The sequence below is a fragment of the Hemiscyllium ocellatum genome, chromosome 8 (assembly GCF_020745735.1).
Source record: "Hemiscyllium ocellatum isolate sHemOce1 chromosome 8, sHemOce1.pat.X.cur, whole genome shotgun sequence".
Classification (NCBI taxonomy): domain Eukaryota; kingdom Metazoa; phylum Chordata; class Chondrichthyes; order Orectolobiformes; family Hemiscylliidae; genus Hemiscyllium; species Hemiscyllium ocellatum.
Window position 1 is genome coordinate 73,879,283 of NC_083408.1, and position 12,606 is coordinate 73,891,888.

Below are 12,606 nucleotides of genomic sequence, written 5' to 3' on the forward strand. Positions count from 1 at the left end.
AGATAACATCTGCACCTTTGTCAGTCAAGGTTGGAAGGTGTGGGATGGGGAGATTGGCAATTTACCTCAAGGTACAACTGGTTGATAAATCTGGCCATGTTTATTGGTATTGTTTTAGTTTGTCTCTTTTCTGATATTGCTATTGTTAAATGTATTATTGCTAAGCTAATAACTTCTTTAACAGCATTGGATCCCCCCAGAAAATACTTCTTCTCCATCCAAATGAAGATGAGGAGGTGCAATGCCTAACCCTACTTCCTCCCCAGAGGAGAGGGAAGTATGGCAGTCTCTAGTATCCATTCAATTGGGCTGATCTAATCTCTGTCCTCCCATCCTATGGTGTGGTCATGGAATGATCAAAGCAGGAAGATGAGGATCTAAAATCATCTGAATACAGACTGAAGTAACTAGTTGTAGTCAGGAACAACCACCTAATACATGCTCTTACTAAAATAGGCAGCAATAAAATGACTTCTTAATTCAAATAACATGACAAAATGGCTTCTGGGCTGCAAATTGACAATTCTGCTTAATGTTGCATAAAATGGCTTTTAACCCTGCTAAAAGCTGAACAAACCACAGTCTGTATCAACAAACATTAGCAGACAATGCTTCCTTTACAGCATAGAAATAACTCGACTCGATAAAACATTACTAGCCATCCTAACTGACCTTGCACATGCAGGTGTAGAGACTAGGTTCGTGAGATAGGAGTATTTGGATGTTGGAAAATAAGGTTAATTCCTAGGAAATATTATTGGGCTAAATTGCTGTCAATAAAGTCATTTCATTAAAATTAATTGATAATTGTCTGAATGTGCTCTGTAATGATGCCCTGTACTTCTCTCAAAAAAAGTATAAAAATGTCTTTGTCTTAAGCAATGTGCGCAGTTTCTCCGAGGAACACAGAAGGGATTAACCTCTATGTTACTGGACAACCTGCTCGAGATTGAAGCCAGACTGAATTGCTAGTGTTTATTAACCGATTGCAGAACAGAGAGACAACCCCCTCCACTAATCCCACCCCCCCCAACTCGCCCCCCCACCGGGGGTCCAGATCTTCAGATGTGATAACTAATGGCAGCTTAGATGATTGAATAGATTTTAGAGACTAACCAAATATGATTAAAAAAGTGAAAGATGTAGAACATGAGAGAAAGCTGACTAGAAATATGAAGATTCATAGTTGAGAGTTTCTACAACAATGTAAAAACTAAAAGAATATCTATGTAAATATTGGTCCCTTAGAGGGTGATGTATGGGAATTAATAATTGGAAAAAATGAAATGGAAGAAACATTGAACAGATATTTTGTGTCAGTCTTCAAAGAGACCTTGGAGTGCATGTTCATAGCTCCTTGAAAGTGGAATTGCAGGTAGATAGGATAGTGAAGGAGGCATTTGGTATGTTTTCCTTTATTGGTCAGAGTATTGAGTACAGGAGTTGGGAGGTCATGTTGTGGCTGTACAGGAAATTGGTTAGGCCACTATTGGAATATTGCGTGCAATTCCAGTATCCTTCCTATCGGAAAGATGTTGTGAAACTTGAAAGAGTTCAGAAAAGGTTTACAAGGATGTTGCCAGGGTTGGAGGATTTGAGCTATAGGGAGAGGCTGTACATGCTGGGGCTGTTTTCCCTGGAGCGTCAGAGATTGAGGGGTGACCTTATAGAGGTTTACAAAATTTTGAGGGGCACGGATAGGGTAAATAGGCAAAGCCTTTTCCCTGGGGTTGGGTTGTCCAGAACTAGAGGGCATAGGTTTAGGGTGAGAGGGGAAAGATATAAAAGAGACCCAAGGGGCAACTTTTTCACGCAGAGGGTGGTACGTCTATGGAATGGGCTACCAGAGGAAGTGGTGGGGGCTGGTACAATTGCAACATTTAAGAGGCATTTGGATGGGTTTCAATAGGAAGGGTTTGGAGGGATATGGGCCGGGTGTTGGCAGGTGGGACTAGATTGGGTCGGGATATCTGGTCGGCATGGACAGGTTGGACCAAAGGGTTTGTTTCCATGCTGTACATCTCTATGACTATGACTCTATAAATAACAGCCTAGGAATACTTAAAAAGCTAAAGAGAGGGATAAATGTAAAACAATCCCAATTAAAAGGGAAAAGGTACTTGTGATGACACTGTGGTTTAAGAGTTTTAATTTGTCTGTTTTTTGAAGAGAGATTGAGACAAAGTTTGTTTCAAGGTAATAAAATAAAGAGCTTGTGCGACCTTGGGGCATTTTTTCAAAGTTGTAACAACAGAAGCAACATGAAGGTTGGGGTGAAGCTTCCACAGAACCAGGATTTTAGTTTAGCTTTCAGTAGCTGTTGGGGTTTGGAAGCTGCTATGCATCTTTCCCTGCCACATCAAAGTGTTTGATTTTTCTATCAGAATTTTGATGTTCATTCGTACTGGACCGGAGAAATGTTGCATGTGAGACAATCTATTTTACTGAATTAGCTTCTGTTAAGGGTGTGTTTATGGGGTATTACTATCTTGGAACAGCTAATCAGTGGTAGTTAACATATCTTAAGTATTTCAATAGAGTTATAGTTAAGACCATTTTTTAAAATCTTATTTGGTCTGCATTTTAACTATAGTGTAAGAATAAAGTGTGTTTTGTTTAAAGTCAAGTAGTTTGACAAATCAAATTGCATCTGGAACACAATGCCTTACACTTGGCTTTAAAAATAAGAAAAAAAGTTGGGGTCTAGGCTATCTTCTTAATATAGAGTCATAGAGTCATAAAGCATGAAAACAGACCATTCTGTCCAATTAGTCCACACCAACAATGTTCCCAAATTAAACTAGTCCCACCCCACTTGCCTGAATTTGGCCCATATCCCTCTTAACCTTTCCTATTCATATACTTTTCTAAATGCCTTTTAAATGTTGTAACTGTACCTACATCCACCACTTCTTCTGGCAATTTATTCCACACTTGGACCACTCTCTACATAAAGGTTGGCTCCATATCCTTTTTAAAACTTTCCCTCTCACCTTAAAATTATGGACCCTAGTTTTGAACTCCCCACCTGAGGAAAAAGACCCTTGTTATTCACCTTATTAATGTCCCTCATGATTTTATATTCCTGCATAAGATTATCCGTCAACCTACTATTGCCTTTATTTTTGTTAGTTTTTCCAATGTGTTATGGAGCAGAGGCCTGTTCTGAAGAACTATATGCAGTTCTGGATGCCCTGCTATTGGAAGGTTATTATTAAAGAATTGGAGAGCATTCAGAAAACATTTACCAGGATATGCCAGGAATGGAGGGTTTGAGAGACAAAAATAGGCTGGATAGAGTATGTGAAAAAAAAGTCCCAGCCTATTTTTAGGTCTCAAACGCTCCATTCTTAGCAATGTCCTAGTAAATCCTTTCCGAATCCGCTCAAATTTAACGATAACTTTATTATAACAAGGCAACCAAAACTGCATTCAGTTCTCTGGAAGAGGTCTCTGGAAAACTAATAGAAATAAAGGCAAACAAACCCTTTAGAAGCAATGCCATACACCTGAGACTACTGAAAGAACAGACTGGTAGAGGGTGTAGGAACTTTAATTGTGATCTTCCAGGATTCTGGTGAACATCAGGCCAGTTTGAAATCTCAAATGTAGGACCTCTATTCAGTAAATTGGAGATTGAAAGGAGGAAACTTCAAGCCAGTTAGCATTCTGACTATCATTAGGAAAATATTAAATCCATTACCGAGGAGATAATAGCAGTACCTTTAAAAATCATAATATTTTCAAACAGAGTCAACATGGTTTTGTGAAGCTGAAATTGGGCTTGACTAATTTATTAGTGTTATTTGAGCAAACACTAAGGACATTTTTTTGCTGGATGTAGGCACCACTGTCTGGGCTAGCACTTATTGACCACAGCGTAGGTGTTAAGAATCAACTAATTTCTGTGGCTCTGGATTCACATATAAGCCAGTCAAGGTAAGGAAAGCAGATCTACTTCTCAAAAGGACATTAATGAATCAGATAGGTTTTACAATAATTGACAGTTTTTACGTGGTCACCATTAGTCCAACTTTTCACTCCAGATTTTAACTGAGTTCACATATCACCATCTGCTATTGAACATATGTCTGCAGAACATAAACTTGAGTTTCTGGATTACTCATCCAGTTGATAAAGAGATCCTGTAGATATGTAGTGCTTGGATTTTCAAAAGACATTTGAAAAAATACCACATCAAAGTTACTGCACAATATCATGTTGCAGGGCTTATCATAGTAACATGGATAAAGCAAGTTTTGAGAAGATTTGTAGTTCAGGTTGAGGTTTCAGATGTAGGTTTGCTTGCTGAGCTGAAAGGTTCATTTCCAGACATTTCGTTAACTTACTAGGTAACATCTTCAGTGGGCCTCAGGTGAAGCAATGCTGAAAATTCTTGCTTTCTATTTATATGTATGGGTTTCTTTGGGTTGGTGATGTCATTTCCTGTGGTGATGTTATTTCCTGTGGTAGATGCGGTCTAATTCAACATATTTGTTGATAGAGTTCCAATTAGAATGCCATGCCTCGAGGAATTCTCGTGCATGTCTTTGTTTGGCTTGTCCTAGGATGTATGTGTTGTGTTGAAGTGGTGTTGAAGTGGTGTCCTTCCTCTTCCGTATGTGAGGATACTAGTGACAGAGGGTCATGTCTTTTTGTGGCTAGTTGGTGTTCATGTATCCTGGTGGCTAGTTTTCTGCCTGTTTGTCCAATGTAGTGTTTGTTACAGTCCTTGCACAGTATTTTGTAAATGACATTAATTTTGCTTGTTATCTGTATAGGGTGTTTCAAGTTCATTAGCTGCTGTTTTAGTGTGTTGGTGGGTTTGTGAGTAGCCCACAAAAACAGCAGCAAATGAACTTGAAAGACCCTATACAGATAACAAGCAAAACTAATGTCATTTACAAAATACCATGCAAGGACTGTAACAAACACTACATTAGACAAACAGGCAGAAAACTAGCCACCAGGATACATAAACGCCAACTAGCAACAAAAGGACATGACCCTCTGTCACTAGTATCCTCACATATGGATGAGGAAGGACACCATTTCGACTGGGACAACACATCCATCCTAGGACAAGCCTACAAAGACATTCATGAGAATTCCTAGAAGCATGGCATTCTAACCGGAACTCTATCAACAAACATTTAGAGTTAGACTGCATCTACCACCCTCTGAGAAAAGGAACAGGAAGTGACTTCACCACAGGAAATAACATCACCATAGGAAATTGCATCACCACCCAAAGAAACCCAAACATATAAATAGAAAGCAGGAATTTTCAGCATTGCTTCACCTGAGGCCCACTGAAGATGTTACCTAGTAAGGTAACGAAATGTCTGGAAATGAACCTTGCAGCTCAGTGAGCAAACCTACACCCAAACCATGGATAAAGGATTGGTTAGCTAATAGAAAGCAGCAAGTAGGGACAAGTGGATAACTTTTAGGTTGGCGAGCTGTAACTAATAGACTACCACAGGAAATAATGCCAGGCCTCATTTATTTACAATGTATAATAAGGAACAGCACCCCATTTTCCGCTTAGGCACCTTATAGTTTCAAAGTCTTAACATTGAATTTAATAATTTCAGAAAGTGACCACACTTATATCTGTTCTTCATTTTACTGGCATTCTCTCTCCTCCCCTGTCCTCTGGCTGCCATATTTGTGAATAGTTTACATTGAGTAAAGAGGACCAATTCTCTCACTTTCACCCCTTAAATTACACCCCTTTTACATGTTCCTTCCTTCACTATGACAACCCCTTTGTCCCCTGTATTGGATCTCCACATCATCTGCCCTCTTGCTTCTCCTCTGCCTCTGTTAAAAGTATTAAAAAGTGATTATTCAAATGAAGGACAAATTATTAAAGTGGGTTTCTAGAATTAAGGAAAGCTTTGGAATTAATACTTGCTAATGTGTATTTCTACATGAACACTGGAATTTGTATCACATTATTGTGAAGATGGATGGAACCTAGTGAGATTCTTTGTTTTGGAGTTTATCTCTGTGAATTAACTAGTGCATAGCCAGTCAGCAAGATGGGTTGAGAGAACCAACAAAGAGATGATGTCAGTTTTGGGTTATGTTGCAGCCATTAGCTCCTTGGAGATCAAGAGTTAAAGTCAGAGTAAGATCTGGATCCATTTAAGCTGCCTGTAACTGGAAGCTGGTATTCAATATAAAACAAAGTTAGAAATTGGGTAGGGGGGAGAGAACAATAAAAGGAAAGTTTGATTATCTGGAAGCTAAAGGGATAAAAAGCTGTAATAATCTTCAAAAATAGGCAGATAATCTTACTGCAGTTGATGTCCAGAAGTAATCATTTGGTTGCAATTTGAAATCTTAGCAGCACGCTTTACATCATGGTGTAGGGTTTGTAGGGAGGTATGACCCAGAATTGTGGAATCTGGAGTCAGGAGATCAGTGAAGAAATTAGAAATTTGTTTTTTTTTTTAACATGCATTTACAGGATGTGAGTGTCGCTGGCCAGGCCAGCATTTATTGTAGATCCCTCATTGGTCAGAGGGCAGTTGCGAGTCAACCACTTGTTGTTGTGTCTGGAATCAGCTAAGGACGGTAGTTTCCTTCCCTGAAAGGGTTAGGTGAACCAAATGAGATTTCCCAACTATCAGTAACAGTTTTATCACCACCATTTGACTCAGATTTTTATGAATTCAAACATTACCATCTACCATGGCAGGATTTGAACCTGATTCTGGAATAATAGTCGAACGACAACACCATTGGGTTATCATCAAGATTAAGGAGCTTGGTTGAAAGTTAATGGAAGGACTTCCCCAATGAAACTAGATAAAGGAACTCTTTGGAGAGAAAATAGAAAATAAGGAATAGCACTGTGTTTACAGCATTTATCTTTGTAAGTTTGGGTTAATAAGTGTCACACAGTATCAGACAATGTTTGTTTCAAGGGCACTATCTTCACTGCATCAACATCCTGAAAGGTTACTATTGAATAGAAACTGATCTGGACTAGTCTCATAAATTTTGTAGGCACAAGAACAGGAAAGAACTTTACAGTCCCCAAGATTTATTCACCATCTACAAGGTACAAGTCAGCAGTATATTGGAATGCTGTTATATTGGGTTGGAGCCCTGAAATAGTATGCTGTTTTAGCTCTTTGATTCAAAACTTGTTTTTAAAAAGAGGATTGATGTAAATTCATTGACTGGCTGACAAAAGTTCAGTGTGGGATGAACGAGATGTAACTGTTAAAAGTGTCAAAGAAACTTCAAACAGACTGGATTTTGATTTCTTGTCGCTAAAAGAATATGAGGGGCTGATGATTCCCCACTCAAGACCAAGATATTCCATGTAGATCTTGTCCCAAACTGCAGGACCGTTTTGTGTTTGTCCTTTTGAAAAACACGTAAAGACATGGCTTAAAAAGCCACTTGGAACTGTGCTGGAGTGGGTTCCTGGAATGAACTTGGGTTCAAATATTCTGTGAAGGTCACGGTTGAAGAACTATGCCTAGTCAGTCCTGTGTTGCAGGTAAAGATTTCTCCTGACACTGAATGTTGGAATTCAATCAACTGACAGCCAAATGAAAGGGAAACAGGACAACAAAAGGACTCTGTATCACCCTGAATGTTTGAATTCAATCACAGTTGAAAGACACACAGGGTTTACTGTGCTTCCCTCTCACTTCACCTGATGAATGGGCTATGCTCTGAAAGCTTGTGATTTCAAATACAGATGATTACCTGGTGTTGGATGATTACCTGGTGTTGTCTGATTTCTGACTTTGAAAGAAATAGAGTTTTGACCAGTCCTCAAAATTAAAAAGTTTGAAAGCTTCTGTTCAAATACAGATGTCAATGCTACCATTGTTCTCAAGTTTAGTAATACACATACTCTTTTGTTAAGTCAAGAAAGCCTGGTTAAATTGGCTTCTTTTGTTTTTATTTGGGTTGGAAAGGATTCACTTTTAAGTTAACCTTGTGTAACCAATAGAGGTGGATAAAAAGTTCATCCCTCTTCACCTGAGAGCTTGAGGATTTTTGGTATCCAGTATGGAACTGTAACAAATTGGGGAACTTTGCTCGAGGTAAGGACATTACAATACTTTTGACTTGCATTGATGAATTTAGCTTCAATAAAACTCAACATGCTTGACATCATTCAGCACAAGAAAGCCGACTTAGGCTGACACCTTCTCCACCACCTTCAACATTCACTCTCTTCACCACAGTAGCAGCAGTATGTACCATCTACAAGATAAATTGTAGTAACTCACCAAGGCTTCATTGACAGCACTTTTCAAACCCATGCCATTGCCACCTTGAAGGACAAGCACAGTGGATGCAGAGAATCCCACCATCTACATGTTCCCCACCAAGTCACCACCCATCCTGACTTGAACCTACATCACTGTTGCTGAATCAAAATCCTCAAACTCCCCTTCTGACAGACCTATGGGTGTGCCTACATTAGATAGATAGCAGCAGTTCAGGATGTTAATTCACCAGAAACTTCTCAAGGGCAATTAGGGATGAGTAATAAATACCAGTCTAACCAATGATGCCCAGGTGGTTCAAAATAATTAAACAAACAGCTATAGAGCTAAGTTAAACAGTGCTTGTATTGTGCAATTCTTTTTGATTTGTTTTTTAAAAAAGTGAAATCTTCTGTCAGTTTTTTTGCTAGCTGTTTGAATTTCTTATTTAAATGTTAGCTGTCCCTAATTGGATTGTAATAGGCACTCTCTCATTGTAAAGGTACATATCACAAACCTACCTGAAGCTGCTTTTGAGAGTTTTTGCCAACTCAGCTTTTTCATCCGCAAGGATGGTCTTGGAATATCTGTCTTATCTGAACAGGTAGGAAAAGATCCAGGTGGTGCTGGGGGAGGAGGAGGAGGTGGAGGGGCAAGAGTTGGTGCGGGGGCAGTGGTAGAACAAGTAAACTTTAGACTTTCTTCTGTTGAAACTTCAGGTTCAGGCCAATCATGATTTTCAGGTTTACTAACAATCAACTCTCCTTTCATTGTCTGATTGCTTCTCTCCAGTTTAACTGACACGAGTCTTTTCATGAATGCATTGACATCAGTTTCTGGACCTGTGCATAGTAAAACATTTGACGTATTAATGCTTCAACATCTTTTTTAAATTGTAAAGCTACTCGGAATTATAAACGGAAGAAGAAATAAATTTTCAACCTCAATTTCATAGATTCAACTTGAAGGTATCACATTTACAACGAATCTCAAAATGTAAGCTGTGAACTAGTAAAATTGAATGATGAACAAGGAGTGACTTTTTTTTCATCAGAAGACCAGAAGCAATTATTTGCATTAATCACAATTTCAACTACCTTTATAATGTAGGCATTTTATCAGACAATATTTCCTTACTGTCATGAGCAATTAGGATGGCTCTATTCACCAGGATTTCTAGGACTTCCCAGAGCAGGGCACCACTACTGTCAGATGGTTCCAGCTGCAGGAGACCCTGGAGAATTGACAGAAGCTGAATAGAAGCTGGTGAGGCGTGCACCTAGAATTGAAAGCAAAGGTGAAAATGAATCTACTGGATGTAAATGTACATAAAACATTGAGGAAATATGGAAATTGTAAAAGATTCATTTTCCTTTTCAGTTCAAATTATTTTTCTCTCTCTTTAGTTGTTTTACCTTTTTACCCATGATGCAATTTACTCATCCACAAAGCAGCAAACTATTTGAGAAAGGAAAGCTGTTCGACAAAGAGGTTACTCGGGCTTTACTAAAAGCTGATTTGGAGCTACTGCAAAGATAAATTATATTAGTTTATTGTGCAAATACAAATTAAGTTAAAGAAAGAAATTGGGATTAATTGATTATGCCCGTGCATCCAATTACAATAAAGTTAGATTTGCTAAAATCTGTCATAAGTTATTGTCACAATCAAAAAGGTGAATTGAAGTTAATGTCAATAATTAAAAACATCAGAATTCTCGAAGTCAAAAAAGGGATAATCTGAAAAGACTGTTATTAAGAGTTCCTGTGCATAAGACCATAAGCTACTGCAACAGAATTAAATCTTTCAGCTGATCAGGTCTGTTCTGTCTTTCAGTCATGGCTGGTATATTTCTCAACCCCATTCTCCTGATTTCTCCCATCAACCCTTGATCCGCTTAATCCCCTTACTAATCAAAAGCCTGTCTATAACTGTCTTAAATGCCCTCAATGACTTGGCCTCCACAGCCTTTTGAAGCAATGAATTCCCCAGATTCCCTATATTCTGGCTGAAGAAATTCCTCCTCATTTCAGTTTGAACGTGTCAGCCTTTTGCTCTGAGACTGTGCTATTGAGTCCTAGTCTCTCCTACTTGGGGAAACATCTTCTCCATGTCCACTCTATTCAGGCCTCTCAGTATTTTGTTAGTTTCAATATGATTCCTCCTTTATCCTTCTAAACTCAGTTGAGTACAGACTGAAAGTCCTTAACCATAGAACATAGAACATTACAACGCAGTACAGGCCCTTTGACCCTTGATGTCATACTAATCTGAAGCCCATCCCACCTACACTATTCCATGTACGTCCACATGTCTGTCCAATGATGACTTAAATGCACTTAAACTTGGCAAATCTACTACCATTGCAGGCAAAGCATTCCATATCCTTACTACTCTCTGAGTAAAGAAACTACCTCTGACATCTGTCTTATACCTATTTCCCCTCACTTTAAAGTTGTGTCCCCTCATGTTTGCCGTTCCCATACTTGAAAAAAAGGCTCTTCCTATCCACCCTATCTAACCCTCTGATTATCTTTACATCTCTATTAAGTCACCCCTCAATCTTCTTCTCTCTAACGAGAACAGCCTCAAGGTCCTCAGCCTTTCCTCGTAAGACATTCCTTCCATACCAGGCAACATCCTAGTAAATCTCCTCTGCACCTTTTCCAAAGCTTCCACATCCTTCTTATAATGCGGTGACCAGAACTGTAAACAATACTCCAAGTGTGGCCGTATCAGAGCTTTGTACAGCTGCAGCATAACCTCCTGGTTCCAGAACTCAATCCCTCCATTTTATAAAGGCCAAGATACTGTATGCCTTCTTAACAACCCTGTCAATCTAGGTGGCAACTTTCAGGGATCTGTGTACATGGACACCAAGATCTCTCTGCTCTTCTGCACTCTCAAGAACCTTACCATTAGCCCAGTACTTTGCATTCCAATTACTCCATCCAAAGTGTATCACCTCACACTTGTCCACATTAAACTCTATTTGCCACCTCTCAGCCCAGCTCTGCATCCTATCTTTGTCTCTCTGCAACCTACTACATCCTTCGCCACTATCCACAACTCCACCGACTTTAGTGTCGTCCACAAATTTACTAACCCACCCTTCTAAGCCCTCATCCAGATCATTTATAAAAATGACAAACAGCAGTGGACCCAACACCGACTCTTGCGGTATGCCGCTATTAACTGGACACCAAGATGAACATGTTCCATCAACTACAACCTTCTGTTTTCTTTCAGCAAGCCAATTACTGATCCAAACTGCTATGTCTCCCACAATCCCATTGCTCTGCATTTTGTATAATAGTCTACTGTGGGGAACCTTATCGAATGCCTTGCTGAAATCCGTATACACCACATCAACTGGTTTACTCTCATCTACCTGTTTGGTCACTTTGTCAAAAAACTCAATAAGATTCGTTAGGCATGACCCACCCTTCACAAAGCCATGCTGACTGTCCCTGATCAGATTATTTTCTCGATGGTTATAAATCCTATCTCTTATAACCTTTTCCAACACTTTACCAATAACTGAAGTGAGACTCACTGGTCTGTAATTACCAGGGTTGTCTCTACTACCATTTTTGAAAAAGGGAACCACATTTGCTATCCTCCAGTCCTCAGGCACTATCCCTGTAGACAATGATGATTTGAAGATCAATGCCAAAGGCTCAGCAATCTCTTCCCTTGCTTCCCAGAGGATCCTAGGATAGATCCCATCTGGCCCAGGGGACCTGTCTATCTTCACACTCTGCACTATTTCTAATACCTCTTCCTTGTGAATCTTAATCTCTTCAAGTCTAGATGCAAGTATCTCTGTATCTTCCTCGCCAACATTTTCATTTTCTATAGTGAACACTGTCGAAAAATATTTATTTAGTGCTTCCCCTATCGCCTCTGACTCCACACACAACTTCCCACTATTATCCTTGATTGGCCCTAATTTAACTCTCATCATTTTTTTTTATTCCTGGCATACCTATGGAAAGCTTTAGGGTTTCCGCCAACAACTTCTCATGTCTCCTCCTGGCTCTTCTGAGCTCTCTTTTAGGTCTTTCCTGACTTCCTTGTAACCCTCAAGTACCCTGAGTTTTCATATTTTGTCCTAACATAAGCCTTCTTCTTCTTCTTGACCAGGGATTCCACTTCCTTAGTAAACCATGACTCACGCGTTCTATATCTTCCTCCCTGCCTGACAGGTACATACTTATCTTGGACACACAGGAGCTTTTCCTTGAATAAGCTCCACATTTTAATGTGCTCATCCCCTGCAGTTTCCTTCCCCATTCTACGCTTCCTAAATCTGTCCTAATTGCATCGTAATTTCCCTTCCCCCAGCTGTAACTCTTGC

At 39.4% G+C, this 12,606-nt stretch overlaps 1 protein-coding gene across 1 annotated transcript in view; it reads right to left on the minus strand.

Annotated features, from left to right (window-relative positions):
* inf2 (inverted formin 2) overlaps nt 1-12,606 on the minus strand; it is a 77,377-nt gene that overhangs the window by 40,787 nt on the left and 23,984 nt on the right. Inside the window, exons 7-8 of the mRNA XM_060828471.1 lie at nt 9,384-9,525; nt 8,768-9,088 (exon numbers count right to left, since the gene is read on the minus strand). Of these exons, the coding sequence (XP_060684454.1) occupies nt 8,768-9,088; nt 9,384-9,525 (463 nt within the window). The remainder of the gene's footprint in view (nt 1-8,767; nt 9,089-9,383; nt 9,526-12,606) is intronic.